Source organism: Polyodon spathula, chromosome 12 (genome assembly GCF_017654505.1).
Source record: "Polyodon spathula isolate WHYD16114869_AA chromosome 12, ASM1765450v1, whole genome shotgun sequence".
NCBI lineage: Eukaryota > Metazoa > Chordata > Actinopteri > Acipenseriformes > Polyodontidae > Polyodon > Polyodon spathula.
In genome coordinates, this window is record NC_054545.1 from 15,423,104 (window position 1) to 15,451,092 (window position 27,989).

General features: G+C 35.8%; 2 protein-coding genes across 4 annotated transcripts; one reads left to right on the forward strand and one right to left on the reverse strand.

Moving 5' to 3' along the window:
* Positions 1-1,815: 1,815 nt before the first annotated feature.
* Positions 1,816-11,745, reverse strand: LOC121324601 (calcineurin B homologous protein 1). The gene is made up of 7 exons (XM_041266665.1): positions 11,387-11,745; positions 8,484-8,556; positions 7,146-7,226; positions 6,702-6,829; positions 6,437-6,498; positions 4,064-4,186; positions 1,816-3,288 (listed from the first exon to the last, which is right to left on the reverse strand). The coding sequence occupies exons 1-7, from the start codon at positions 11,451-11,453 to the stop codon at positions 3,235-3,237; spliced, it is 588 nt and encodes a 195-aa protein (XP_041122599.1). The 5' UTR covers positions 11,454-11,745; the 3' UTR covers positions 1,816-3,234.
* Positions 11,746-14,397: 2,652 nt separating this feature from the next.
* arhgap11a (Rho GTPase activating protein 11A) lies at positions 14,398-27,988 on the forward strand. 3 transcript variants are annotated; one of them, XM_041266918.1, is made up of 12 exons: positions 14,398-15,043; positions 17,145-17,215; positions 17,526-17,622; positions 17,872-18,128; positions 18,769-18,932; positions 19,869-20,012; positions 20,839-20,913; positions 21,807-21,968; positions 22,410-22,548; positions 23,163-23,271; positions 24,568-24,715; positions 25,073-27,986. In XM_041266918.1, the coding sequence occupies exons 1-12, from the start codon at positions 14,921-14,923 to the stop codon at positions 26,617-26,619; spliced, it is 3,036 nt and encodes a 1,011-aa protein (XP_041122852.1). In that variant the 5' UTR covers positions 14,398-14,920; the 3' UTR covers positions 26,620-27,986. The 3 variants fall into 3 exon arrangements, with proteins under 3 accessions (XP_041122852.1, XP_041122853.1, XP_041122854.1); XM_041266919.1 differs by lacking the exon at positions 20,839-20,913 and having other exon boundaries at positions 25,073-27,988; XM_041266920.1 differs by lacking the exons at positions 24,568-24,715; positions 25,073-27,986 and having other exon boundaries at positions 23,163-23,280.
* Position 27,989: the final 1 nt, after the last annotated feature.

Sequence of the window (27,989 nt, forward strand, 5' to 3'; positions counted from 1 at the left end):
GAGAGTCAGCCGTGAGGATTAGCGCGCAGTCCTGCTCGGTAATTTCTTGGAGACAACTGCTTTCTCTTACCAGGGTCGAAGGGCTCTCCCGATCCGCTTGGAAGGGTAAGAATTAGTTCAGTTGCGTCTCATGGATTGTATTGATCTGTGATTAATATAATCTTTGTATGTAACCTTGTTGGGTTGTGTCCCGTTAGGGATATCGTTATTCGCAGTATAGCATCTGTGTATGTAACTGCGTGTGTGTGTGTGTGTGAAATAATAAAGGACCTTTTAAAATTACTCTGTGAAGTAATTGCCTTATTTACTTCCACATCAACTTCCTTTTAAATTTAAGGTAATTAAATTTCACACAACAGTGCATAACACGACAAATTACATAAAGTAATAGTCACCCATAGTTTGTTATATTAGTACATCAAATACCACATTATATTTGAATTGAAATGTTCTGGAAAGCAGATCTCTCTCTCTCTCTCTCTCAAAAATGCCTGCAAGCTTTCCCAGTCGTTGAGACGTCATATTCCAGTGACAGACAAGGACCAATCAAAACGCGAGACTGTTAGGCGGTTCCATCCCAAAAACCGGACCTGTGTCTAGATACAGTACAATATTCGTATATAGGAAACGCGACACAGGCAATTTATTTAAAATCTGAGGAGTTCAATAGTTTCCCCTATAAGTGCACACATTACATTTTAATATCGTATAGATAGACTGAGGACACTTTGGTTAACAGCTACTTAACAACTATAGTTTACTAACATGTTAACACATGATTTTCTGTTGCAGTATACTGTTAATTAGGGTCATCATGCAGAATGGTTCACATATATGTATTGAATTTTCATTACATTTATCACAAACTCCTTCCATCCCTATTGCATCTGGATAAACCGTTGGTTATACACATTTGTCATATTCATACAGATTAGTCTGAGGGACACTGTATGTGTGTGCACTGGTTCTGTAATGTTGCACAGGGAGGGCAACTATCCCTGGTAGGAAGCCTGCAAGTTAAATTAACTGAAGTAGTATGCAAAAAAGTTGTTCAAGATGTATGAATTATAGAATTTGAAAGCTTACATATTAAATATTAAATTGCAAGTTTAAAAAAAAAAAAAAAAAACATTTAGGTGAATTCCTTTTTTTTTGTTTTTTAAACATGTAAGTTGCTGTTTTTGAGGTGTGATATTTGTTAGTATGGCCTTTATACATTTCAATTGAGGCTCACAGAAAGGGGAAGTTAGGTTTACCCATGAATGTTCAACTTTTTTCATAGACAACTCATAGCCTATAACTCAAAGGACAAACTTGGCTATCGTGCAACTGGTGTCTGATTCTTAGTTCGGCAATTAAAAATTGTTTAAAAAAAAAAAAAAACTAGCATAAATTCACAGCTGTTACCAGCAATGCAAAATCCTGTTAATTTGTTTTCTATTTAACAGCTGAAAATTCCAGAAGCTGCCGCTGAGCTGCTGATCAGTTAAAGTTATTGGAATAAGAACAAGTACAACTTTATAAGGAGGCACTGAAGAAGGTGCTAGGCGAAATGTTAATCTACTTGAGAATCAAATTTACATTACATGGGTTTATATATTATTTAATTGTTGAAGCATTGCCTACATGTTTGGTATATTTAATTGATTAGATAAGCATACACAATGGGGTTCTGGAAATTGGTATTTTCATGGCAACACTATAGATTTTGTTCTTGTGCACTATACACTCCATTAAAATAAGTACTTGCAGATACATTACCCAGTGTAGACTCCCACCCCATCAAAAAAGGAACAAAATCAGTGCCACTATTTCTAGGTTTAGATATTTATTAGCAAAATTATAGGTTAGCCTTTTGGCATAGATTACTGCAAACAAAATAACAATTTTTAATACATATTGCCAAACATACAATTTGCCAACATTTTCCCTCATGATTTCCACGGTACAGTCTCCTGTGTAAACTCCTCAAGGACCATGGATTTGCATTTGTAAGATATTCTTCTCCTCGGAACCTAAAAACAAGTCATAGACGAAATGACAACACAGGGCACATAGATTGGGTAGCAGGGCATAATTCCAGGTTTATATTGCATATCCGTGTGAGCCATTTAAGCGTGAACTTAATAAAACACATCTGATTATTATGAAGAACATGTACTGTACAAAGCTCACAGTAAAAACTGGAATGATTCAATCTGCAATGCAATTGGAATGTTATATTGTGTACCCTAAGGGGTGTGTTAAATCTAATTTCTTTGCTCCACAAAATGGGCATGATACCAAATGTAATGACCGACAGCAAAATATACCATACTAACAACAATATTTTAATGTGGTTAAACAATATCTGTATTTATTTGCATGTAGTTCACCTGGAAATTAAAAAACCCAATATAGCATTTATCATGCAATCAGACCAACACCATAAGTGTAACTCATTGGAACTCTTTCACTTAGATCTTTGTTCCTGAACAGCAGCTAGTGGTTTATTTTTAAATAAGGATTTTGTTCACATTGCATCGATAAAATATTTGGCAATTGACTATTGGTGACCAAAATTATGCAGTTAGATTTTTTTGCATGTGTGCATTAATGTTGTTTATGAGCTACATGGTCAGAGAGGTTATTTGTTATTTGCAGGGTGGAAACCTGGCCGCTATGACACAGACCTACCCTTAGTAGCACATGAGCTGAGGCGACAGTTTGCTTGTTTTTTTTTAGTTGTTTTTTTAAGTCCTGTTCAAGCAGTTGGAACCCCACGGGACAATTTTAAGATTAAAACTTCTAAATTATGGAAAATTAAACAATATAAAAAGCACTGCTATAACAAAACTGTCAAAACCTCAAAAGGAGGACAAGCTGATGGGTAAGGAGGGCATCAAATGCTTCCAATTTTTTTCTGCAATATTTTTTAGGGCTAGCAAGAAGTGCTTAATAGGAACCTTTCCTCACACAAACAAGTCTTTTATCAAGTACAGCAGAAGAACGTTTTGAAACCTTAAACAAACTTTGGTGGGCACTGTTTACATTCCAAAGCACACAACCTTCCTTTGTTACACATGGGGCAGCACAAGGTTGAAAGTCCACATACATTAAAAAAAGAAAAAAAAAAAGAAAGAAATTGCATTTATTATTTTCTTGGGTCTGTATGATACACACACCAGATGAAAAGCCTGTTTTATTTACAAGATGATGTGATGCAACTCCTCAGCTAAATGCAGACATCCTCTTTCAGTGAAGGAATCGGATGCTCATTTTTTGCTCTACATCCACCTTTTCTAAAACCTGTAAAAAATAAATAAAAATGCTTGAAAATGTAAAATATGATTGTTCTTAATTTTAATTCTTCAACTCTGGAGGGAACTGAATGTCACTTACAAACACAGATCTCTGATTTGTATCAGTTCAGTTTTATCAGGAAGTAGCTTATGTTCTTGTTTTGGCAGCACCCAGGATGACCATTATTATAATGATGGTATATTAAGGAATCAGCATAAATCACAAACCCGCTATTTAAAAGATGATGGAAGATCTAATTTAGTAAAGCCCTTACCAATCATGGTCTGAAAGCGTATAATATACATGTAGTCATTGTCAGTGTCAGAAAAACATGCTGTTCAGATAAATTCTTCTGAACTTGCCAAACTGCAGGTTGGAGACAGTGCTTGAATTTCAATCACTCCAGGTGGAAGTGTCAGCCATTAGAAGCTTGCTTTAAAATGTAGGTAACATATCATTATGGCTATGACAGATTCAAAGCGAAGTTAAATCAAACCTTTCAAATCAATTTTTTTTTTTTTTTTTAAGTTACTGCTTTCTTCTATGGCTTACACCGAAAGCAACTGTACACATATTCTGTTAGACTTTTGACAATGTACATTCTGCTAGCAAGGGGTTTCATGAAAATAATGACAGGTTTCTTCCAGGGCCAGCCTCAAAACCTCATTAAATCAGCCCCAAATGTATATAAATTACACATTTTCACAGACTGATGTAATGTTCCACTGGCTGATATATCGCAATGTGTACTCGATCACTAGGGTGATGTATAAAAATTCACCTTTATGAACTCGGTGAAGGAAATGGAACTGTCGCCATCCTGATCTGCCTCCTGAATGGTCCTGTCAGCAATGCTGCCCAACTGGTCATCAGAGATGTTAACACCAACCATCATGCGCAAGACCTGTAAACAACAACACTGCTATTTACTCCACTGTGATGCTGGCAATAGAAACAACACATTAATTACATGCAGGGAACTGTTAAATATTGATTTCTAACAAGTAATTACTGGTGCTATACACTCTTATATTTACTGCTACTATACACAGGACTGGCAATTATTACATCAAAATAATAACACACCAGCTCTGTTTCAACCCTAACATTTATAAGAAAATATCAACACATGTTCTTTCATTGAATCTAGCTGCTCAAGGGTTATAACAGAATGTTTGCTCAACCAACCACCTTTATAGTGCAAATTTGCTTTGGAGTTCCTCCAGTAAGTGGCCCTTTAAGAAAAAAAAATAAAAATACCTTCAACTGTGTGACTTTGTTTGTTTTTCCATTTTAACCTCATGGAGAATGCCAGGTATGGCATTGTTAAATGAATAAGAGACAGACTTAAGACTGAAGGAGAACAGACACTTCTTTATACAGACAGCTGTGAGGGTAAGAAACGGGGTACCTAGCCATTTCGTTAATACTGAATCATCGTGATAGTTTTATGATCAACCACCTACAAGGAACTGGACAAGCAAATGGTTAAGACAAAAACGTGCAGTTCAAATTGCTGGGTGTGTCATGTACAGTAGGCTATTACAAGTGCTACCAAGGTAACGGTCTTGGATGAGGTTTCAAGTTTTGATGACTATGTAACCTAACTCTCTATACAGTATACTCTTATACACTTAAACAAGGGCATCAATTCTGGGTGTGACTAACACAAATGTTCTCCTGAGGTACACCGTACCCTCTTACTCACGACATGAGTACAAAGCAGTATGTAATTAAATATGTCAATGTAACATTGTTCAGCAGGTTTCACTCGACTTTATGAAGCAAAATGAGTTCATTATATAGGGTGATGCAAAACTTTTGGCCATAGCTGTACATGTCATTCCTAACACATAGTATTCAACTGCTAGGTTCTCTGCCACAGCTGTAGATACAAAATTAGATCACCACGACCAACATGCATGTTCATTTCCAAAGCATGCATGGGAATCTTATCCTGCTTCAGGCATGCAGACTTCTTTGACCCTTTAAGGACTGTAATGGTGTAAACACGATAAAAAAGCACTTCATTTCTTTGACTTACTGGGCCACCTTACTTTGCAGTAAAGTTTGTAAATGCATATTATTGGACAGGAGAGGGATTGAAATTTACTGTCAGATTGTTTTGTTTTTTTCCCATGTGACGTCACTAAGATGAGCATTTCATTCTCAAAGGGCTAAGACAGTTTATAGCAGCACGCAGAAAAAAAACATCACAGTAACTTGTTTACAGCTAATAAAAAAAGGAAAACACTGTAAATCCAATTTTTATGACTGATAATTATATTAGAACATGTATTCTGTCATGTGTTTTTACAACATTTATAAATATCAAGAAACAAGTGGACATAAGGAGATAATGTTTCATGAACTAAATTTATCAGGTATATATATATTTTTTTCTTATTACTGATAATAATGTAATGACAAATATTATTTTTTATATATAAATATATTTATTTTGAGAAAAAAAAAATAGTGTCAATTATTGCTTATAAAGACCATGAGAATAAATGTTTATTTTGGTATTGCAATCACTCAGGTCAAGAAAACCTGCAGGAAGCATTGTAAGGTTCCTCAAATCATAGAATAACATGTTTACATGTATCACTATGCACAATAAATAATTTACAAAAAAAATCATGTTGAAAGAAAAAAGCAAAACGTTTTTACGGTTTCTGAAGTACTTTATAATGTTCCCCCAAAAAAGAACACCAGTAACACGATGATGGCCAATTTTTATAGGATGAGAGTCAAATACAGCCAAAAAAAAACCTTGGTCCTGGGGAAGCATCCAACTAAAAAACGCCTGGTCCATAAGGGGTTAAAAATTTAATCAAGTCAAGAACTAATTCAAAACACCCCCAAATATTGTCTTTACTAAGTTTCATCACACCTGGATGAACAGGTCTCAGTTAAAAAAAAATAAATAAATAAATAAATAAATAAATAGATCCAGCTTCAAACAGGCCCCCCCCCCCCCCCGGTATGCTTTTCTTAGAACTGCATTGAACTATTTTAACTGCTTTTTACTTATTTGTTTTTTAAATCTTGTTCTTTATTGGTAATACTAAATAAACACAGCTGCCAAAGGGAAAGGAGTGCCACGCATCCCACTGATATCGTTACACCTTTAATGTTAATAAACCTGCACCTGTAAAAGCTCATCCCGTGATATCTTGTCATCCTTGTCCAGGTCGTAAAGACGGAAAGCAACTACAAATAAACAAAACAACGAATGAATCGATAAATAAAAGCACTGTCAGCTTACTGATAAGGAACAGAATATTTGCAAAACTCTGAAATGGGTGATATATGTGTAAAGTTCATTTTCACAATATTGCACTGCAATAATAAAGCACAGTCAGGACTACAGTGATGTTCTAGGCTGTGGATATACTTGGTTTCTAAATACTTACAAAGCAGCTTGTTGTTTCTGCTGTTTAGTGGTTCAGAAACATTGGGGTCTTTGTTCTTCTCATGGTCATCAATAGGGCGGAAATGTGCCAACGTCCGCATGAACCCACGGAAGTTCACCTGGTCCTCTCTGTGTTAAGTAATTGTGATTTACAAATTCAAATACCACACAAATAAGAACATGTACTGTAAAAGTTGAAAAAACAGAAACCAAGTATCCTGACCCCAAGTTCAATTTGAATAATTTAAATAAATAAATAATAACACAACATTGTACAAGCATTATTTAACTTAGGCTTATTTTAAGAAGACTGACCAAGATACATGTTAGTAGTGTTACTGAACACACTGATAACTCTATACAGGACCAAGTTTCACAATCAAACAGGGAAATGTACTCAACAACACAGCAGGTTTGCTGGTTGCTGCTGTAATGAATGACTTACCCTTCTGGAAAAAAAGCATTGATTATTCTGTCTCCCAAAGGGTTAATAGCAAGTTCTGGTATTCTTTGGAAATCTTCACGGCTACAAGAAAGAAATCAAATTAACTAATCACTTAAATATCTATTGTATATGCATGGTAAGGAGCTTAATGCATCAACTAGGCTAAGTGGGGAGGGCATGAGGCAAAGTGGGGAGGCAATTCAAGGGCAAATGGAATGCCGAGTCAACACTCAAAAGAGTATAAATCAAGGATGTTTATGATGAGTTGGTACTGTATAATGAAGTAATGAGATGACACTTGGTTTCTGTATTAATAAAAGAACAGTGCATTTTTGGCAAGAGTCCAGCTAAGAACAAACAGACTAATCCTAGGGCTACAAGGTACAAAGATCATTTGAGGAAACTGAATCTATTTTTCCAAGAACTAGAATGAATTCCACAAGACTTAATTACAGTTTCCTAAAAGGGAGTTGACAACAGCTGAAAATATTTTAGTCGCTGCACAAAGACCTGAGCCAGAGGACACAGGTGGAAATTGAATGGGTTGCAGGTATGAAAATTGGTTCCTGGAAATGTTAACAAATACATAGATTAACTGCTAGATCAAGTTTCTACCTTTTGTTTGATGACTAACAGTCATTGCAGATTCCAGGTAGAGAACAATGTAAAATTGATCTTTGCAGAAATGGCAAAAATATATCCATCTATTCATACCTGTAATGGATGTTTACCATTTCATGGGTCCTTTTTGCCATTTTATAATGTAGACACCCATCCTTTAAATGACCATTACATTACATTTCAAATTAAGTTAACCTTATTTCATTCTTTCTTACAAAAATGGTACGAATTTCAGAACACTAGAAAATGGACTGCGGACTGCTAGTACAGTATTAAGAGTTTCATTTAATTAAAGGCAGTTAATATGTTAAAACAAAGCCGTTACCATTGTTTTATATGAAGAAAAAATATATAATGCTTCTGTTATACCACTGAACATGAATAAAACATACCTTCCCCAACTGTCAGTCTAATTCCACTCAGCACAGTAATTAAAATAACGTCATGCTTTTAGAATACTTGCACAAGCCCCAATGAATACTTTTTAATTAAGGGTAAGTACATATTAAATATGGAAGCAGCAAATGCTGGCTGTATGCAGAGTAAATACACAATCAGTTGTAATGGGATCAAGGATCAACTGACTAATTCTTAATGGACAGTAGAAAAGTTGGGGAGGAAACACCAAAAACCAGAACCCCTACACTCCTGACTGTGAATTTAAACATTTTGTTACAATACCTCCAAATAATCTACCAGCAGGAGTTTTATGCATACCATAGTGTCCCATTTTCTCCTTTATCCAGGCTGGTAAATCGGCTGTACAGTCGTGTTATCTGACTGTGGGAAACTGTAATTGAAATCAGAAAATAGATGAAATTATAAACTCCTACATCCTACTACAAAACTTTTTTCTGCATTGAAATTCACTTTGTGAACAGCAAGTACAGTTTTTCTACGGGCTATAACCTTCCTTTCTTGCATTGCTTTCCATACAAATTATCCTTAGAAATCAGTGGCTGTCTAATGTCTTTTGTTCCATTTTTCTTTAATGAAACAACCTTCTGCAAATATATCCAATAGTTTCTTTAATCTAAAATACATCTGGTATTAGCGACTCGCTTTTTAGGAACCTCTATGATCCAGGTGTTCATTCTCAACTATTGTAAAACAACAATATACTCAGGAACAAAGAGTACCAAACACAACCACCTAAAGTCCAGTACAATTGGAAGGTATCTAGACTTTGTACTGCAAGCTGCTTATTAAAAGGTTTAATTCTTAAAAGAGTGAAACGAGGGTCAGGATGTAAAAGTACTTGAGTAACTCGTTTGGCTGGTATTAAACAATCTTAGTCAATGTGCCAGGATTTTTTCTAATCCTTTTTGACAAATGCAGTGTTCATAAAAATGGAAGGATAAAGATACCTTGATGAGGCATTTACCCACTGCATCAACTATTCACTATTATGAAGCACATGTTTGTGTAGAAAAAAAAAAAAAAAAAAACACTTATCAGCATAATCAAAAAATCAAAATCTTAGCCCTGGCAGTGCTGAAACTGTTTAAAAACTGTTTAACCAAGGAGTACAGAATTGTGACATTCCTAGAAGATTGGGAAACATTGGTTACACAGTAACTATGTGCAATCAGACCATTACAGTACAATAAACCATTTTTCAACGTTATTGATACAAGGCCAACTTTAGGTTTATTTTGGTTTCTTAAACCAGCTAATGTGGTTTTCAACCGTAAGTTATGCTGATTGTTATAACCTTGACAGAAAAAAAAAAAAAAAAAAAACACCTCTTGCTTGTTTGATAACACTGTGTAACAAATTATTTATTTATTTTTGGTTCCTGGGTAGTAAGTGTTATTTCCTAATTGCTTATGCCTCAAAAGTATAGAAAATGGCTATTATTCCCCACAAACTTTGCTTTTGTGACCAGGACAGTGATATTTTGAAATATACCTATTTTCCAGAACATTCCAGATAGATTCAGTGCTGAGTAAACCTGGAGTAACTTCTAGAACTTTCTAGAACTTTCCAGTAATATAAATAGTAGTATAAATACAGGGGCCTTAAGCCCACCAGTTCAGTTTAGTTCCAGCTGCCTAAGTGGATACATATCTGCATTTTTTTCTGAGATGGCATCAAGAAGCTGCAATGGTGGCATTCCTGATGGGTCTCCAAGGCGGTTTTACTAAGTTTCCCTGCTATCTTTGCCTTTGGGACAGCAGGGACACCAAGGCGCACTACCACAGGCGGGACTGGCCACAGCGGACCGAGTTCTCTGTGGGGAGGAACAACGTTAAGTGGGAGCCACTGGTGGACCCCCGAAAGGTGCTGATGCCACCACTGCACATCAAATTGGGCCTTATGAAACAATTTGTCAGAGCTCTAGATAAGGAGTCGGCAGCCTTCAAGTACCTTCAAGACTTCTTCCCTAAGCTGTCTGAGGCAAAGGTCAAAGCCAATGTCTTCGTTGGACCACAGATAAAGAAGATCCTGGAGTGCAATCAATTCCCCAAGAAACTCACTAGTAAGGAGAAAGCGGCTTGGAACAGCTTTGTCGCAGTGGTTCGGAGCATCCTGGGCAATCACAAGGCCGAAAACTATGTGGAGCTGGTTGAGACTCTGGTGAAGAACTACGGCACAATGGGCTGTAGGATTTCCCTCAAAGTCCATATCCTTGAAGCTCATCTTGATAAATTCAAGGAGAACATGGGAGCATACTCGGAGGAGCAAGGCGAGCACTTCCACCAGGATATACTGGACTTTGAACGCCGCTACCAAGGACAGTATAACGAGAACATGATGGGAGACTACATTTGGGGGCTGATTCGTGAAAGTGATTTACAGTATAATCGTAATTCCCGAAAAACTACTCACTTCTAAATCTTTTGTAGTCATTTTTGTATTACTTTCGTATAAATACATGTTCATATGTTGTTTTTTTCTGACTTTATGTGAACGAAAAAAACGTTTTCTCATTGGAAATAGGTAAATTTCAAAATATCACTGTCCTGGTCACAAAAGCAAAGTTTGTGGGGAATAATAGCCATTTTCTATACTTTTGAGGCATAAGCAATTAGGAAATAACACTTACTACCCTGGAACAAAAATTGTGTTATATAGTGTAATCTGCTATTTATTTAGATCAGAAATATTTGTGACAAAATAAAATCATCCCTGCACACACGTACTTAATAATAATAATAATAATAATAATAATAATAATAATAATAATAATAATAATAATAACAGCAAAGTACATTACAAAATCCCAATTCTTGACGGTGAGTTTTAGATTTAATAACAGGTACAGTATACATTATTAGAGGCACGATATGTATCCTCTCAAATAAATATAATAGTAATAATAATAATAATAATAATAATAATAATAATAATAATAATAATCCATGCTTCATACATCTGCCTACACATTCTTATAAATTATTTCAAATAATAAAATAAAATCTTGATAAAGTTGTTTTATTATCATTATTTTTAATGTTGTGATATACACTACAAAACACAGTAACATCGTCATAAGCAAAGGCTCACTGCCCCATATACCCGAGTTTTGCCAAGCAGTACTAGGCTAATCCAAGGATAACATCTCCAGTGCTAGGCCATTTCTAAATGCTCTGCAGTTGCAAAATGATTCTACTTACAGCCAGTTTCCTTTTTAATCTCTTCAATTTCTTCATCTCGAAGCAACGTTGAAGCTCTCGATCCCATTATAAGAAATATCTGTGTTAATGTTCTGTCCTGTCTGTGCTGCTACGGACTTGGCGAATGACAGTTGGCGCTCTGTCTGTCAATTCAATGAGTGGATATGCGTTAGAAAGAGACTCGTTTCCTTCTGTCTATTTACTCTCGGCTGTAGTAGATTCAGACTTTTGTAAATAGTTTCCTTACTGTGTACTTAGGATCCATTTGCAAAACACTAAATTTCTCCTTTTATTTTAAAGAAGAATTTCTCCCCTTTTAAGCAGAGGCAAGCATTTCCTGTTACGACATTTTTGGTGGGCCGGGCTATATAAGTCATCGATATGACGTCCCGAAGAAATAAGAAGGGACGCGCTTCTTACTGAGCTAAGGTGACACCATAATATTTTAGTTGTTTTGTTAACAAACAAACAAGCAAATTAACAAAACAACAACAAAAGAACAAACACACAATAGTAATAAAAGATTTGCACCAAATAGTTTGGACGCGACAATAAAACCACGACACAAATAATTGCCCGTATAAATAAATATAAAAAGTCTAAATAAACTACATTAGAATATACTTTTTGGAAAATCTAAGAATTGTGCATTTTGTAAAATCGTCGATATATGTTCTTGACACAACTAAGTTTTCTATTCAAGTCCTAGTTAATTATGTTCAGAAAGGTGAACTCTGCTGGCTGAGTTGCGCTACCAGTATTGGCTAGGTGCGTGGGGGCAAGCCGATCAAAAACTTATCTGCAGGGATGCACATTTATAGCGCAAAGTCAGCAGTCTTGCCCCGACCTTCAGTCCTAGTCGATAAACTCAACTTCACTCAACTTCTCGGTAAATGTATATTTGCATGCCCTATTGAAATTACTCGTCTTACTTAAGCCTTGACAGGACCTCTGGACCTATTGTTGTTATTCTGGGTTCTGATTAAAGGTATGAGGACGAGTTCAAATCCAAGCCTACTAAGCAAGCAATAATTGAATGGACAATTAAGACAATGCCGTACATACCCTGGCGGCGGGAGAGGCAATTAAACCTTTGTGTTATTTACATTTCAAGACACCATTTTGGCATATAGTCCAATCCTTTACAGAAATGTCCTGCAGGAATGTTTTTATTTTATTTTTATAATTCATATTTTATTGATTTTTTAATATACAATCTAGTAACAATACTTTTTTTTTTTTTTTAATTAATCGGCATGCATACAATCGAAACATATTAAATAATATCACAATGTTTCACAAATGCTGCAGTCAATAATACATGTTTAACTCTGATATGATCCTGGTATTAAATAGGTTGGAAAAGTGGTTGCAGTAAAAGGATACGATAACTTTATGTAGCTCATGTGTAAATATACATAGGTATAGTATATTTATATTATGTTAAAAAACTGGGGAGGCAGTATCCTTCTGGGAAGTTTTTTTTTTTTTTTTTTTTTTTTTTTTTTTTTTTTTTTTTTTAGCTATGACGAGTAACATAGTAATTTAGACTTTACTAACTTGGAGAGTAGATAAGTCTCCTAAGATTGTAACTAAATGGTTGCGGGGGATATGTATTTGTAAACTATTAGAAATATGCCTAAATATTGTGGTCCAGTAATCACGCAACTCACCACAACTCCATAACATAAGGAAACAGTATCCTTTACCAGAGTCACATCTCCAGCACTTGTCATCCTGTTTCAAACCGCGTTTTATTAATCTAATAGGAGTATAATTAATTCTATTTATAATTTTATACTGAATGGATAGTAATTTGGCATTGGGTGAAGGCAATTTTATATTTTTATTGATATTATTCCAAGATGATGCAATTACTGGAGTTAATAACTCCTCCCATTTTGACGAATTCTCTAATTTGTATAACTTGGATACAAAAACATGGGAATTCAATTGATTTAATAAAATAAAAAAAATAAAAAACAACTCTCCAGTTTAGTCTGATTAGGGTTCCCCAGCGCATCAGCATGATAACTGTCTGGACTGAGCTGCTAAAAAAATAATAAATATGTATTTACCATTTATTTAACAAACATTTAATTTTAAGCAATACACTAGAATACACAAACAATAACGAATAACAAAAAATAACTTTAATAATTCAAAAGTGAAAAAAAAAAGGTTCAAAGTACAGGTAGTAATAATTTATTCAGAGCATTATTGGTGAGGATGATTCACCATCTCTTGATTAAACACTGTTGTAATGTTTGCCTCAAAGTACTCCGTTTGAACAAAATACTGTACACGTACGTTTAATCAAACTGTCTTTTGATCAAAACGAGCTTGGAATCAACATGTGGAGAAGACTCTGTGCCAGTGCTGTGCAGATTCACTCAGACTGCGAATACGCTAATCAAAGCGCGTTGCTCTGCGATAGACCGAATCTGGCTGTGGCGCCAGCATAACTTGTTTTGTTATCGGCCTTGCATATTATCATTGAAAAGCTTAGCAACACATGAGGAAGTTGTCAGGAGATGAATTTCCAATTTCTCTCGATTTTGCATCAGCTTTAGAAGAGCATTGGCTACTCCTTTTCTAAAGTTGTACTTTGTGTCTATACATGTACAGCATTTACTGGCGAAATAGCTTTTGTGCCAGTTTGACTAAATAGTGCCTTTTATCCATGAAATTATACTTTCTGCTGACTACTGTTTCTTTTTTAATCAGATTGTTTTCTTCATTTTGGCTACCGAATAAGACACTGTTTACAAAACAGGAACATGTTTTATAACTGGTTAACTGAAATTGCATATGCAATTAAAAGCATTTCTTTTTAAAAAATAATAATTAACACCAGTCACGTATTTGTATTTATTTATTTATTTATGTTTTTGTAGCACATTCTATACAGGCCATTTGTTGACCACCTCGTGGCTAAGTGTTGGGGTCCTGATATTTGAACTGATGTTGTCCAATCAGAAACGTGGATCGAAGAAAGCGCTGCAGTTTGAGAGGCGTTAGCAGGAAAGGTCTGAGAGATGGGATGGGATGGGATGGGATGATGGAGACAGGGATAGAAAGGAAAAATAGCTGTTAAATACATTGTTAAAAAAAAGAAAATAATGTAGAGGTTATGGAATGTACAACGAATAGTGTAAAAGATACTGAGTAGAAGCAAACGTAAACGAAAGTGATAAAAAGAAAAGAGTAGGGTTGGGGGACCAGGAAAGATCGCAAGCAGGGAAAGAGGGTTTCTTTGAAAGTGATAGGGCTTGAGTAAGTTGTTGATTGTTGTCTGTGTGTATTGGCGGCTGTCGCAGAGTGTAGTCCGTACAAGGTGTTATATTTCATTAAAACCCCGCAGACGGGGATAGTGATAAAAAAAGAAGACGAGACAGAAATGTTCAAAAGGCAGGAAGTGGTTGAAAAATTCTGGTTTTAAACGAGTGAGGATCGGATCTGTTTGGCAGAGGAGAGCTCCCACCCCACACACACTGTTACTAGTACTGTTAAGTAACCTGTTCTTCTTTAATAATGAAGAAGGTGTCGGATAGGAATGTAATACGTTTGGCAATAGTACAACAGCTACGGGGCTTCGGGATAAAAATTAAAAACTGGAATAAGAGCAGCAGCAGCAAACTGACAGGATGCAGCGGGGTAAGTGCAAGGCTATTTAAACATAGTGTGACAGAACTAGAGGACGCAGTTTACATTAGTATTGGCTCACGCTTTGCCTTGGTTGAAATGTGGAATGTTTTTTTTCTTTTTAAATTTGATCCACTTCTGGTTGACTCAAATTATTCTGATCTAGGCTGTGTTTACCTGTTTTTTACCTGCATGTTTTCACAAAAAAACAAACAAAAGAAAACAAAACTTTTTATTGACTTGCTGTAAAATGCACCAAATCTGGCAAGTTTTATGTCTGCGTCTTCATAGACTGATTTTTTTTTTCTGAATATCATTTAGATGTCCTTAAGTTTTACCCTAGAAAAGGGCGAAGGGTTTTGCCAGTACAGTGTGTGTAAATATAATATAACCTATAATTTAAGTCTGCATTGTATAACGTCTTATATGTTTGACTGATCCAATGTCATACTTTCCTGGAGTTATTCATACTTAATCGCTACTGTATATGCAGCTTTCTGATAAGTTGTGTATTAAATTGAAATTTTAAATCTAAAACCTTCCGTCCTTCAGCTAGACACAGCTGGTGTGTTATGTTTCGACTCTGTTTTTCTGTACTGGCTGTTGCAGTTAATGTGGGTGCTCCTTACACAATGGAAAAACAGTATTTCAACATTTTCACCCTCACTGTCACGAGTCAACAGCAGTCGTTTAGCTAACTGCATTATGATTATTAGTGTAAAATGTATGACCTTGCACACAGTGAAACTGCCACATTTCGAATACAGTAAACACAGCCTACTGCATTTCTGTTTGAACACTGTCCGTTTGTATACTTGTCTTGAACATCGATGTTTTGCCAAGTTTCCGAACGGATAGAATCTTGCGAAGTTAGGGGTACCAAACTACAATATTCAACATTCAGTCTGTTAGAATGTGTAAACTTTTCCACAGTTTAAGTTTAAAATGTTACTCAAATAACCAAGCCAGGTGGAGATTATTAATTTGACATAACATTTTGCGTCTGAGGTTGAGTTCAATCACAGTTACTTTTACTAAAATATACTGTGCATGTTTGTAGCTTGTATTATTTTTATGTAAACCTGTGGCACGCAACATTAATTTTATTAATGTTTGAATTCAGCAGAATTGAAGTGTAGAATGTCAACCTAATATCAACCAGGTTGTTATGAAACTATTAGCCAGTGCTTTGGTTTGTCTAGTTTTGGAGAAAGTGATTTTTATGCTCCATCATCATTTAGCCTAAGTACCATACTGAATGTTTTGGACATTGATGGAAGCAAAAGTTTGCCTATGGCTATGCTATGCAAAAGATATTGAACGGTTTTCTTAACTTAAATATTCGGAGGTTTTTTTTTTTCAACATGTTCTGTCTGGTCTGGACTGGGGAAATATGTGCACAACTATTCTTTGCAATTCTTTTTTTTTTTCCTCCCTCAGTGTGCCTCTCTCACAAACACCAAATCACTGCTCTCTCCCACAGTAGAGGTTGGAATTATTAATTGTCCAATTAAATCACGTGGAACACTTGCTAAAATGTATTAATGAACACATCACAGCAATTAAATGCTGACTCCTGCTGGAGATGCATATCCCTGCCAGATTTATTATAGCAGGGTTGGGCATGGTGGACTATGCCATTCTTTAGAGTTGTGCATATACCTAGAGAACTGCTGGCTCAATTGTGATGAAACTTGCAGAGGACATTCTTTAGCACAAGTTAGGAAGGGGTACATAATTCCATGGAGGTAAATCAAACTTTGCTTATTAAATGTGCACACTGAGTGGATGTACAGTAGGTCATAGTTTTCATACTTACCAGTGTGTGTCTAATTCTGTATTCCTAGCTGGAGGGATGAAATTCACTGACTTGCGTGATCTTTAATGGTTAGACGAATGTAAGAAAGTTGTCTCTAATATATGTATGTTATGTATGTATAGATAGATAGACACAAATTATTGATAATATTGCCATAATGAATAATTCAAATTCTAGTGAAATAGTACTTCTTCCACAACTGGATTGTGGTTCCATCAGTACAGGTTATATCACTTTAGATTGCCATATTGTTCACAATGAGAGCATTAATCTGTTGTATTCCCTCCTCATTAGGGGAAGATATTTGGGACCTCTTTAGAGGCTTTACCACAGCAGAACCTGGCTGATTATGGGAGAGTTCCTTGGTATGCTGTTTTCTCATTCCGTTGATCTAATTGAAATAGAATGCTTATGAAGTTAAACCACATTTGGGAACAGTCTTTTACGTTTCAAAATTCAAATAAAGTTTTTCGTTAACATGTTTGGAAGCTGTCTAAATGTTATCTAGTTGCATAGCTTGTAAAATAAACTGTTCTCACTAAAACTATGAATCTATTGACTCCTCAAAAGTCTTGGCATTCTCATTAAAAAATGTGTAAAATACATGTAAATTGTACAGTATCAGTTTAAATGTTAAAGTGCAAATCTTACTTGTAAAAACACTTTGTTTTTTAGCTTTCTGGTTGATGCTTGTGAAAATCTCACGCAACATATCGATACAGAGGGACTGTTTAGAAAATCTGGGTCCGTTGTTCGACTTAAAGCATTAAAGGTAATATGCAGTGAAGAATAGTGCATAAAGTATTTAATAGTGTACTAGAAACTCTTCCCAAATTACTCACAGATGTTTCATGTTTTTAATTACCCAATGAGTGAGGATATACATTTTCTTTTTATACCTTCTGCATCATGATATTTCTAGCAAATCAAAAATGTGATCCCCTGTGGTTATTTACTTTGTGCAATAAACTTTGGATGCAGTTACTCGAATGAAACAAAGGTATCGCTTATACCTCTTCAGGTCAAGCTGGATCAAGGTGAGGACTGTATATCCTCAGCACCCCCATGTGATGTTGCTGGTCTTCTCAAGCAGTTTTTCAGGGAGCTACCAGAACCAGTCATTCCCACTCACCTACATGAAGCTTTCTTTAAAGCACAGCAACTGCCAGCCGAGGAGGAGCAGAGCACCGCTACTGTCTTGCTGTCCTGCATGCTCCCCGAGAGAACTACAAACACCCTGCGCTACTTTTTTAACTTTTTGAGAAATGTTTCCCAAAGGTTGGTGCACTTCTCTTTTATTTATTTATTTATTTATTTATTTATTTATAACCTTCCTGTGTAACTTTTTTTTTTAACACTAACATAGTTAAATGACAAGTCACGGATCAGCAGTGCACATGGATTTGCTAAAATCTCTTGCTGCTACAGCAGATTGGATGTCATTGTTAGTCGTAGCATTCAAGATCTGCTGTAAATACACAACAATCTTGTGTTTTTTACCTGAATTAAAGTGACTTCCACAAGTGACAATTAAAGGGATGATGACATTTCTTGGTTCTTTTTCAAATTATTGTTTAATTATGCTTATATTGATCAATGCGTTATTTTTATTTTTTTATGAAACTAAATTGTGCAATGTTACACCTAACCTGTTGACACAAAAGACAAACTTCTCTAATGGCTGATCTCACAGATAAAATGTAGCCAAGAATAGACTGAGGGCAGGATCTAAAAGGTCTAGTATTGTTTTTAGTTGAGTTCTAATATCAGTAGCTTCCATAAACAGAGATTGCACTACCTGCCACAAGATGGTTTTTGTAATGGCATAAAAGAGCGTTTTTGCATTAGTTAGGCTATTAAATGCAGTAAAGATGTATCATGTGTCATTTAAAAGCTTATTTGTGTTATGGTTTCTTAGATCAGCTGAGAATAAGATGGACAGCGCTAATCTGGCTGTAATATTCGCTCCAAACCTTCTGCAATCGAGTGATGGAAATGAAAAGATGACGTCAAACACAGAAAAGCGTCTGAAGCTGCAGGCAGCTGCAGTACGCAGTTTTATTGAAAATTCACAACACTTTGGTAAGAGTCATAATTAGGCATCATCATGAGGCAGCTGCTATGTTTTTGTGAACCTGCCGATACTCCTCCTCAAACTATGTGAGATGTTGTCTTCATATTATTATAGAAACTCCTTGAGCAAAGGCTACCCTTCACCTTGGCCTAAAATCGGGGGTCATGTAACTTTTTTTAGTACTGGCTTCATAACCGTGCATCAATATCAATTGCACAGACCACACCGTTTGAGATTGTCTGTATAATTGGAACACTGCTATATTACATATTAAGTTAGTTAGTTAGTTAGTTTAAAAATAAAAAATCTTATTTGTCTTTCATATATTTATTTTGCTTCATGTTTTTGAACCATTCATTCCAGGCATGGAAATAAGACTCCTATTGCATAGACGTTTCACCCATTCCAGGTTTCTCGATGAGCTTGAGCTGTCTTATTAAACTCCTAGTAAAACCAGGGATGAATTAAAATACTATGCAATTGGAGTCTTATTTCCATCCGAACAATCTGATATGCCTTTCCACTTACATTATGCTCTAAGGTTTTGTTTTTGTTCCATAGTTTGCTTAAATATGTCACCCAAAGTGGTGATGGTCTAAAAGTGATGTGATGAATGCTTGTCTCATTTACTACCATTATGTCCCTCCATATTATTACCTGGTGCTTGTAGTGCCTTATAACTTTGGGGTTTGGGGTTTGTTATTATACTGCCACAGTGATCATTTAAAATAATTATTAGGCAGTTTAAAAAAAATCATGGTTTCTGAATTGAGGACAAAGGAGGAGGACATTTATGACTAATTCTGCTCTCGCTATAAAATTAACTTCTCATCCTTGCCATGTAAATATTCTGTATTGTGAAGGCTGAAAGTGTGCAGTTATACAAAGTCATTTGCTTGGGTTGGCAAGCCATTGAATAACTGGTGGTGCTTTCCTTTTTTGAGGTTGTGTGCCGGATTTTATCATGAGTAAGATTCCTGCAATGTTGGGAGTTGATGCTGGTAGTTCCACTCCGTCGCTGGAAAGTTCAGAGGATGGAGAGAGTGAATTGTCAGGAGTCAAAAAAAGGAGAAGGCGCAGTGTTGGAGGTAAGAACAGTTTGGATATATCTCTTTAAAAAGGATACATGGTTAAGGTCACCAGTAATGTGTGGTCAGGGTAACATTATCTAGCTGTCTGTACGTACGTACTGTTATATATTTTGGGATTGCAAGCATTTTGTTAAACTGCAAGTTAGGCAGGGTTAGGGTCAGACTTTTTCTTTTAAACTTCAGAATATTCAGTCAAAGAAATCTTGGAAGTACGGGAGTTGGAGACAGTTGACCCGTGTAATATGTTGCACATACAAGGTACACAGCTGTAATTATATACGTCAACTTCAATCATGGGGGTATCTTAATAGGAAATTGTACCTTTTTGTCGCTGTAACTTGCCAAACCTTTGCATCTCGGACCATTTCAAGTAGTGATGTCATATAAACAGGGTTATGCACTGCACTGTATGCTAAATGTGTTGATGGCCATGCTGTAGTTGTGATGTTGAGTTCCTCGGCCATAGAGGCAGTACATTTTCAAATGGTTGGTTTCACAAACCCTAATTAGCACTAATCTTACCTAATGTTACTTCAGGTAAGTTGAAAATCTGTGCTAATCGGGTCTGTGAAACCAGCCATTTGAGTTGGACCGAACCATTGTCTACTTTCCATCCAGGCTGTAAATTTGCTTTTACTAGATCAAGTTAAGCATGTAAACCTGGTACGACGTGTACGTGCAAAGCCTGGGAGCCAAAAAGCTTGTCCACTTTACATTGTACTGCATTGATTACACAAATAAAACACTTTTGTAACAGTTAAATCCTATTTTTAAAATAAAAGTTCAGCAACCTGATAGACTGGCTTGATATCTTGCATTCCAGATATGGTTAATGGAGCGCTGCATAAGTTTAAATCTAATAGAACCCCCACAAGTACTCCTCTGCCAGATGGATCAGGTAGGTGTGGTGGTCCAGGCATTTGCATCCTCTAATAAAGATGTAATATATCCCTTCTAAAGGTCCAAATATTTTGTATAGTGACCAAACATACCCATGGGCTACTTTTAGCTGTGGGGAGCAAATTAAACTGTACACTAAGTTTCAAATGTACACCCTGGTGTGTGTTACAGCTAGAGTCAGGAATTAGAAATTACACTATATTTTGGCTGTAACAGTTTCGGATGCTCAGTTTTTAAAAGCCTGGTATTCCTTCAAATAAGAATAGGTCTTCAGACCCGTTTGCCTTTTAAAAGGGATATTTCATTAACAGCTTGCTCTGTAAGTGCTGCTTTTTAGTATGAACTGCTTTTCATTTCTTGTGTGGCTGCTTCATACAGTGATGGCTTGATTGGATTACTCAGGTACCAGAGTGTAATCTGGAATTACCATGGTTAAGTGAATGATTAAAAAAAAAAAAAAAAAAAATGCATTAAACCAAGGTTTTAAAAAAACTTTTCTGCAATAGAGAATCCAGATTACCAGCACTTCTAAATGGACCTTCTCAATTCTCATATCTAATCAAAGAAACTGCAGTTGTGTACTAACTGTGTACTGCCAAGGAAAGCTCATATTTTTGTATGTTTGTGCTTTGATGTACTTTTTGATTGCTGTTTTGTTTTACCTACACAAGCTATACTGCATTGACATTGTATCCTAACAGATAACCCTTACTGTTGAACAGGATTGATAACAAAAAAGCTGCATTTTTCTACTTGTTTTGCTCATCACCTCCCCCTGTTCAGTTCTGCATTATGAATTCTATTATTGAAATAAGCGCTCTCTCTCTCTCTCTCTCTCGTATTGCAGTTGCATATTATGTTTACTCATAAACCTATCAATTGTTCTTGCAGTCACTCCTGTGATTCTAACTCCAAGTTCTAAACGGAAGCTACTGACTGACTCTGCTCAAAGTTTGGGGTTTTCAAGCAAGAAAAGAAGATCTTTGAAACACAACCTTGCATTAGAATTTCTTCCAAATAAACTGTTTGGTAGTGGTTCTACACCTGGCTCAAGTAAGTGTTCGTCCTGTACCATTTTAAGGACTGTGGTAGTATTACACAGTATAGTTCAGAAGGAACTCTGAAGTAAAGGCTAGCTAAGGTTGCTTAATTTGCTAATTATATGTTGGACAATGTTTACTGCAGATGACTAGCAAATGACTGAGGCTGATGCTTTTACCTGTTGTATAGCAAACCTACTATTTACTTATGAGTATAAAATGAAATCTTAAGCACATGCTCCTGTTTTTGTTCCAATAACCAGGTGCAGCATAAGGTGTTGCTTCTGCCAAGTTTGTCAGAGTAGTTTTAGTGCCAGGCCACATGTTTGGATATTGAAATAAACTTGTAATCAGGCAAAAAAAACGGAACATTCCAAAACTATATTCTATTGCAGTTTGTTTCTTATTGATAGATGTTGGAAGGTTGACATGATTCACTTTCTTTTCATTACAGGCCAGTTAAATGACACAAGTCCCAGTATATCTCTAGAGTCTTCACATGGGACTCTTACCCCTTCTGCAAGAAGTGGTGGACTGGCAGCCAGCTCTGCAAAAAGAAAAAGTAAAAGGTTTGAGAGCAAAAAAGTTAACAGGTAACACTAAAAGAATGCATGGTAATTGTTTTCACATTGCGCACGTGGTCTTATGGTGGTCCTCCCAAACACAAACAACTTTATCTTGCATTTATAAAATAACTTGGAACTGTGTAGTGATTTATAGTAATGCCTTTTCATTGTATTTTCTGAAAGGAAGGAAAGTCAGCAAATATTACAAAACCAATAAGGCACACTTAAACATCTTTGAATTTAGTTGTTTTGCTAACTGCAATGGGATAAAATGCATTTAAAAAAAAAAAAAAAAAAAGTGCAGTGGAGAAGCGGTTCTTCAGGGTTTAAACTTTAGACAGATCATTTCTGGTACAGAAAGGCTGACAAACACTTAGATGTTGAAACACTACAATGCTGTTATGGTCACCTGTCATTTTAAATTAAATGTATTAATGGTTATTTGACCTTATGTAAAAGCAGGTGTGTTTTTTTTTTTTTTTTTTACTGCAAATGGTTGAAATAGCTTTGTTTTGCAATATTGAACCTGTCCTGTATTTGTTTTGGCAACTAAAAGCTTTAACCATTGGTGTATCACATTCTATTTCATGTGTGATCTGTCAGCTGGTGCTAACCACTTTCCCTACTGTATTGCTCTCCAGAGTGGAATCTGGAAAAGCAGGATGCTTTTCTCCAAGAGTCAACAGAAAAGAAGTAGTGCGCAAGTCTCTGCGTCTCCGCTTGAGTCTTGGAAAGAGCAGCAAAGATTCTGTAAGTTAATGTTTTAGTCCTTGACTCTTCTCCTGATTCTTATAAACATCAAGCTTCCATCAGAAGCTTTCAAGAGAGTCTTGTTAAACATTTGTAACCTGTACTTATGTGGATTTAATCTAATTATGACTTTTAATTAAATGTTGACGTTCTTTATATTTGTACTTGGAACAATTATTTTCAAACATCAGTATTTCTATAACATTGTTTATTGTAAAAAATACAATGAAATGTTAACCACATTTGTTTTAAGCGTGCATGCAACTTTTCTAAAAATGTTATGAAAGGGAATGACGGAAAATGTTGGACGTTCTCCGTCTGTAAAAATATGGACTTTGCTCTGCACCTATATTGGATAAGCTTTTGAAGCAGCTCATTTGCACAAATCTATTGACTGTGGACTATATAAAAAAAAATATATATATATATATATATATATATATATATATATATATATATATATATATATATATATATATATATATATATATATATATATATCTATCTCTATCTCTGCAATGGACATTCTTGACAGCCCTCGCTGGCTTTGATGTGAAATGCTTCTCTGCTGTATGGACTTAAGTTAAACGATGTAGAAGAACACAAGTTGTTTTTGTTCAGCTCAAAGATTACTTTTATTTTACACTCTACATGCAAAAGTGATGTTTCCTCACAGTAAGTCTTACCTGTGCTTGTATACAGAAAAGTGCTTTTAAACTATACTAAAACAATAATTAATCCAAAGAAATAATGTTAGTCATTTTATAACCTGTTATGCGTTAATGTTTTTTTGTGTAATATGTATATATAGAGAGAGATAACAATTCTGAAATTTCCATTCCCCACTGTTTAAAATGCATTCGTTTTTGTCTCCTCCATGTATTGCTTCTAGGAATTCTATAGTCTAAATAAGGATAATGTAATTAACTGGTGCTAAAAAAGACATAGAAATTAATTTATAATGTAGAAAGAAACATATTTTAATGGAATTGTCTTAATGTTGGTGAAAAGTGTTTGCACTTTAATATAGTTTTATGAATGTTTTCAGGAATTGTTTGTATGAAAATGTATTGTATAAACATTTTTGTTGCCAATACATCATATATATATTGTTTCTTCAATAAATTGCTAATTCATTTGAATTAGTTATTGGTTAATTCAGATGCTGAAAAGTCTACCTCCTCTTATTTGAGTTTTTTTTTTGTTATTATACAGTAGTTTTAGAAAATTGAAAACTGCAGATCCTTTGTGTTTGATGGCTAGTTAGACATAAATGAGATGCCTTTATTTCTGCAGAATGTCTTGTCAAATGCATTTCCGGTGGCTAAAGGATCTGAAAACGTTGGCTGGCGTCTTGCCACTCAAGAAACTAACATCAGTTTTGGGTTGTCAGAAGAATCTACCTTTAGTCCTGTTGTAAGAAGGAACACATTCACAAGAAAGGGTATGTGTAATCAGATTTTTCCTTGATCATAATTTCAAGCTTAAAGTAGTAAGAATTGGTCCAATTGCATTTTGAGAAGTAAAACTACAACAATCTAATGCACTTGTGTAGTTTGTATCTTAAGTTTGCAGCAAAATGTAAAATTTGACATGCAATGAACAATACATTTAGCATAGCTTTACTTTTATTTTTGTTAAAATAATGTAAACTCTTTACTATAGTTTATGCAGATGTGAACTATTAAATGTAAAACTGCTTTAGCACAAGTGAGAGCATACTAGTATAATGACATACATTTTACTTGTGTTTATAAAATTGCCTATCCTTTTAAATTAACATTTTTATTATTTTTTTTAGATTCCAAGTACATCAGTAAATCTGAAGAAAATCTGCTCACCCCCCAGTCTGACGAGAGGGCACATCATAACTCCTGGAATGGAACCAGCCATGAAGAGTCCCAAGACTTGCACTCTGAGACCCCATTGGGCAGATATCTCAACAACTTATCCTCAGAGCCTGCCTTAGTTGCTAGAAAGCCTCCTGTCATTGCAGGTGTTCCTAGGAGCCTCTGTCCAGGCTGTAGAACAGAGAGCCCTCCCAGTAATGCATCTTTTGCAGATGAAAATAACTTGAGTGAGTCAACCTTGCTTAAGATCAAAGGGGCCTTCACTGAATCTAGTAGTGACCTGCGTTCACTAATAGGCGACAGCAGTTCCTCAATGGATAATTTCTTGAAAGAAAGAAATTACTTTGTGAAGGAAGATACAAATGAGTCATTGTTGAGTTCCAGACATTCAAGTGATGTGAAGGAGACATGTTTAGGCACATCGCCTCAAAAACAAATGGTTCACCAACAGATTGAAGACTTGTCTTTTGTAGAAAAAAATATTGTCGCGTCATCTCCTGGAAAGACAAATGCCAATATATGTCATGTAGAAGAGCCACAATCTCCACAGAAACCAGTAGAACCAGTGTTTAAGTTAAACGCTACTAATGATAGTGATACTGTTGCTTATGAGGTGGAAAGCATAAAGGACAGCTGCCCTTTGGAAGCTCTTTGTGACTTTAACAGTCACTCTGCAGGGAATGTTACCGTAGAAGCTAACCAGTTAGAGCACAATGTTTCCAAAATCGAGGTTCAGTTGCAAAAAATAATAAAACCACCTGTTGGTGAGGCTTTAGAATACATTCAACCAACTGAAAATGCAAGAACAACAGAACAGAGTCCACATGAAGAAATATCTGCTGAGAGTTCAGTAATGCTCATCTCTAACACCTCTGAATATAAGTTAAGGGTAGCAGATCACATTCAAAGGTTTAATGTACTTTCTTTGAATAGCCCAAAACCAAACAATGTTAAGTCCCCTCTTAAATTTAAACGCACCCCAGTGCGCCAGTCTGTCAGGAGAATAAATTCGCTGCTAGGAGTTCGGAGACCAATAGAGGGCAACAACAGTCCATCAAAGATTGGCTCTCCAGTGGTAAAATCAATGAGTCACGAAAGTGGGCTATCCTTATTTGTTGAAAAAAGCCTGCACAACTTTGAGGAGCCTGCACACTGCATGTATGTTTCAGAGGACAAATGTGGTAAAAGGCCTTGCCAGAATACATCCACAAATTGCTCTGTTCCCTCATTAAAACCCCAAATTTACAAAGTTACAACCCTCTTCCACCATCAGACTAAGCATTCTGCGCTTGGCGATTTGACCAATCAGGCAGCACCAAAAGAAAATAATCCAATTGTAAATGAGACTAGAGTTTTCACTGGCAAAGCGCAGGTGAAACCAGACAAATCTGTCTTGCTTGAGATGGCAGAAAAGGAAAAGCGTTGTTACAGAGGCTCGCCAAAAAATCCATTGCCAGCAAACAAGCTGTTATCGGCCACTAAACCTATAGATCTGTAATAAACTACTGTAAAGTAAACCTGCTGTTGTGTGCACTTGAGCGCCTGTTTGGTTAAATGTTGTCTGACAATAACAACTTCTACATTTTGTTTACTTTCTTTAAGATTAAATTATTTTCTTGTGTTAATACTGTACTCTTGCACGGTTCGGGATGTTTTGTGCGACTCCAGTCTTAATAGTTAAGTGTTGAAGGACTAGAAAGTTTTTGATTGAGCTATAATGTGGCTGCAATTAGGTAGTAGGTTATGTAAACAGAGGCTAACTCTGTTTCATTAGTGAGCCATACCTTTTTTGAAAATGAGCTTTACCATTGTAATGTGGGGAGACGTATGTTAGCTGATTGGTGAACTGCCCCATATAAAATGGTTTAGGCATAGTCCTGTAAATTGATAGGGGATAACATAGGGCAGCAGCAGTAGTAATTCACAGTTAAGGATCAGATTTCCTGAACTTGTTTTAGAATGGACTTGTTTTAGAATGTTTTAGCTTTTTTTTGGGGGGGGGGGGGGGTTTTATTTTGCTATTTAATATAATCTTTTGGAAACTCATAATTTGGGAGAGGAATGTGAAGAGTTTTACAGACTGTAAGAAATGTTTTGCATTGAGTGACCAAAACAAATGTTTGGTGCTCAATTTAAAATGATGCAAAACTTGCAATAAAATCTGTATGCAATATTGATTTAACCTGTGAGTGGTGGTGGTCATTTATAATCTCACATGCAAGCCCTTATATTAAATGATGAAAGAAAAACATGACATTGATAGTTGCTACACATTTAACTGTTTTCACTTCAGTATACCTACACAATCTGATAGACCACCATGCTCACTGAGGAAGGCAGGCATGATTCTGTATTATATATTGACTCTGGGTTCAACTGAGTCAAAGTACTTGGTTTTCAGCTGCCTTTAAAATATTGCTGGCTATCTACTGATCTTGACAAGGGACAGGGATATTCTCACGGAGCAGAAATTTCCATGGTGAGTTTTAGGTGTTTCAGACATCATCTTTCATGTAAAGAAATTGATTTGGGAATAGTTTAGGAAGTAATGTTGATGTATTTTCTTCAGGATCCCCTGCCCCAGTTTGGGACCTCTGTTCTAGCTGACTCCTCCTTGAGTACATTACAAAATAAAGCTGGTGGATTCTTCCATTTTGCATATGTTCTGTTTTCAAAGTATTACTCTCCGAGATTTATTAAGATTCTACATAAAAGAAGTGCTTCTACAGGTGGCCATGTCAGAATACCAATGAACTGACCTTTTCACAATTGGTCTCGGCGAGGTTTATATTTGTATCTGCACAGGGAGATTGTATTGACGGTATTGGTTGAACTGTAATGCTAAAAATGATATGGTAAACTTGTATG

Excerpts from the sequence above, each read along its gene's own strand:
- LOC121324601 (XM_041266665.1), bottom strand. The coding sequence starts at position 11,453 with ATGGGATCGAGAGCTTCAACGTTGCTTCGAGATGAAGAAATTGAAGAG. Across the intron at positions 6,830-7,145 it reads AATGCTTTTTTTCCAGAAGG|AGAGGACCAGGTGAACTTCC; the intron begins GTAAGTCATTCA and ends TACTTAACACAG. Across the intron at positions 6,499-6,701 it reads CAGAAACAACAAGCTGCTTT|TTGCTTTCCGTCTTTACGAC; the intron begins GTAAGTATTTAG and ends GTTTATTTGTAG.
- arhgap11a (XM_041266918.1), top strand. The coding sequence starts at position 14,921 with ATGAAGAAGGTGTCGGATAGGAATGTAATACGTTTGGCAATAGTACAA. Across the intron at positions 18,129-18,768 it reads TTGAGAAATGTTTCCCAAAG|ATCAGCTGAGAATAAGATGG; the intron begins GTTGGTGCACTT and ends ATGGTTTCTTAG. Across the intron at positions 23,272-24,567 it reads GAAAGAGCAGCAAAGATTCT|AATGTCTTGTCAAATGCATT; the intron begins GTAAGTTAATGT and ends TTATTTCTGCAG.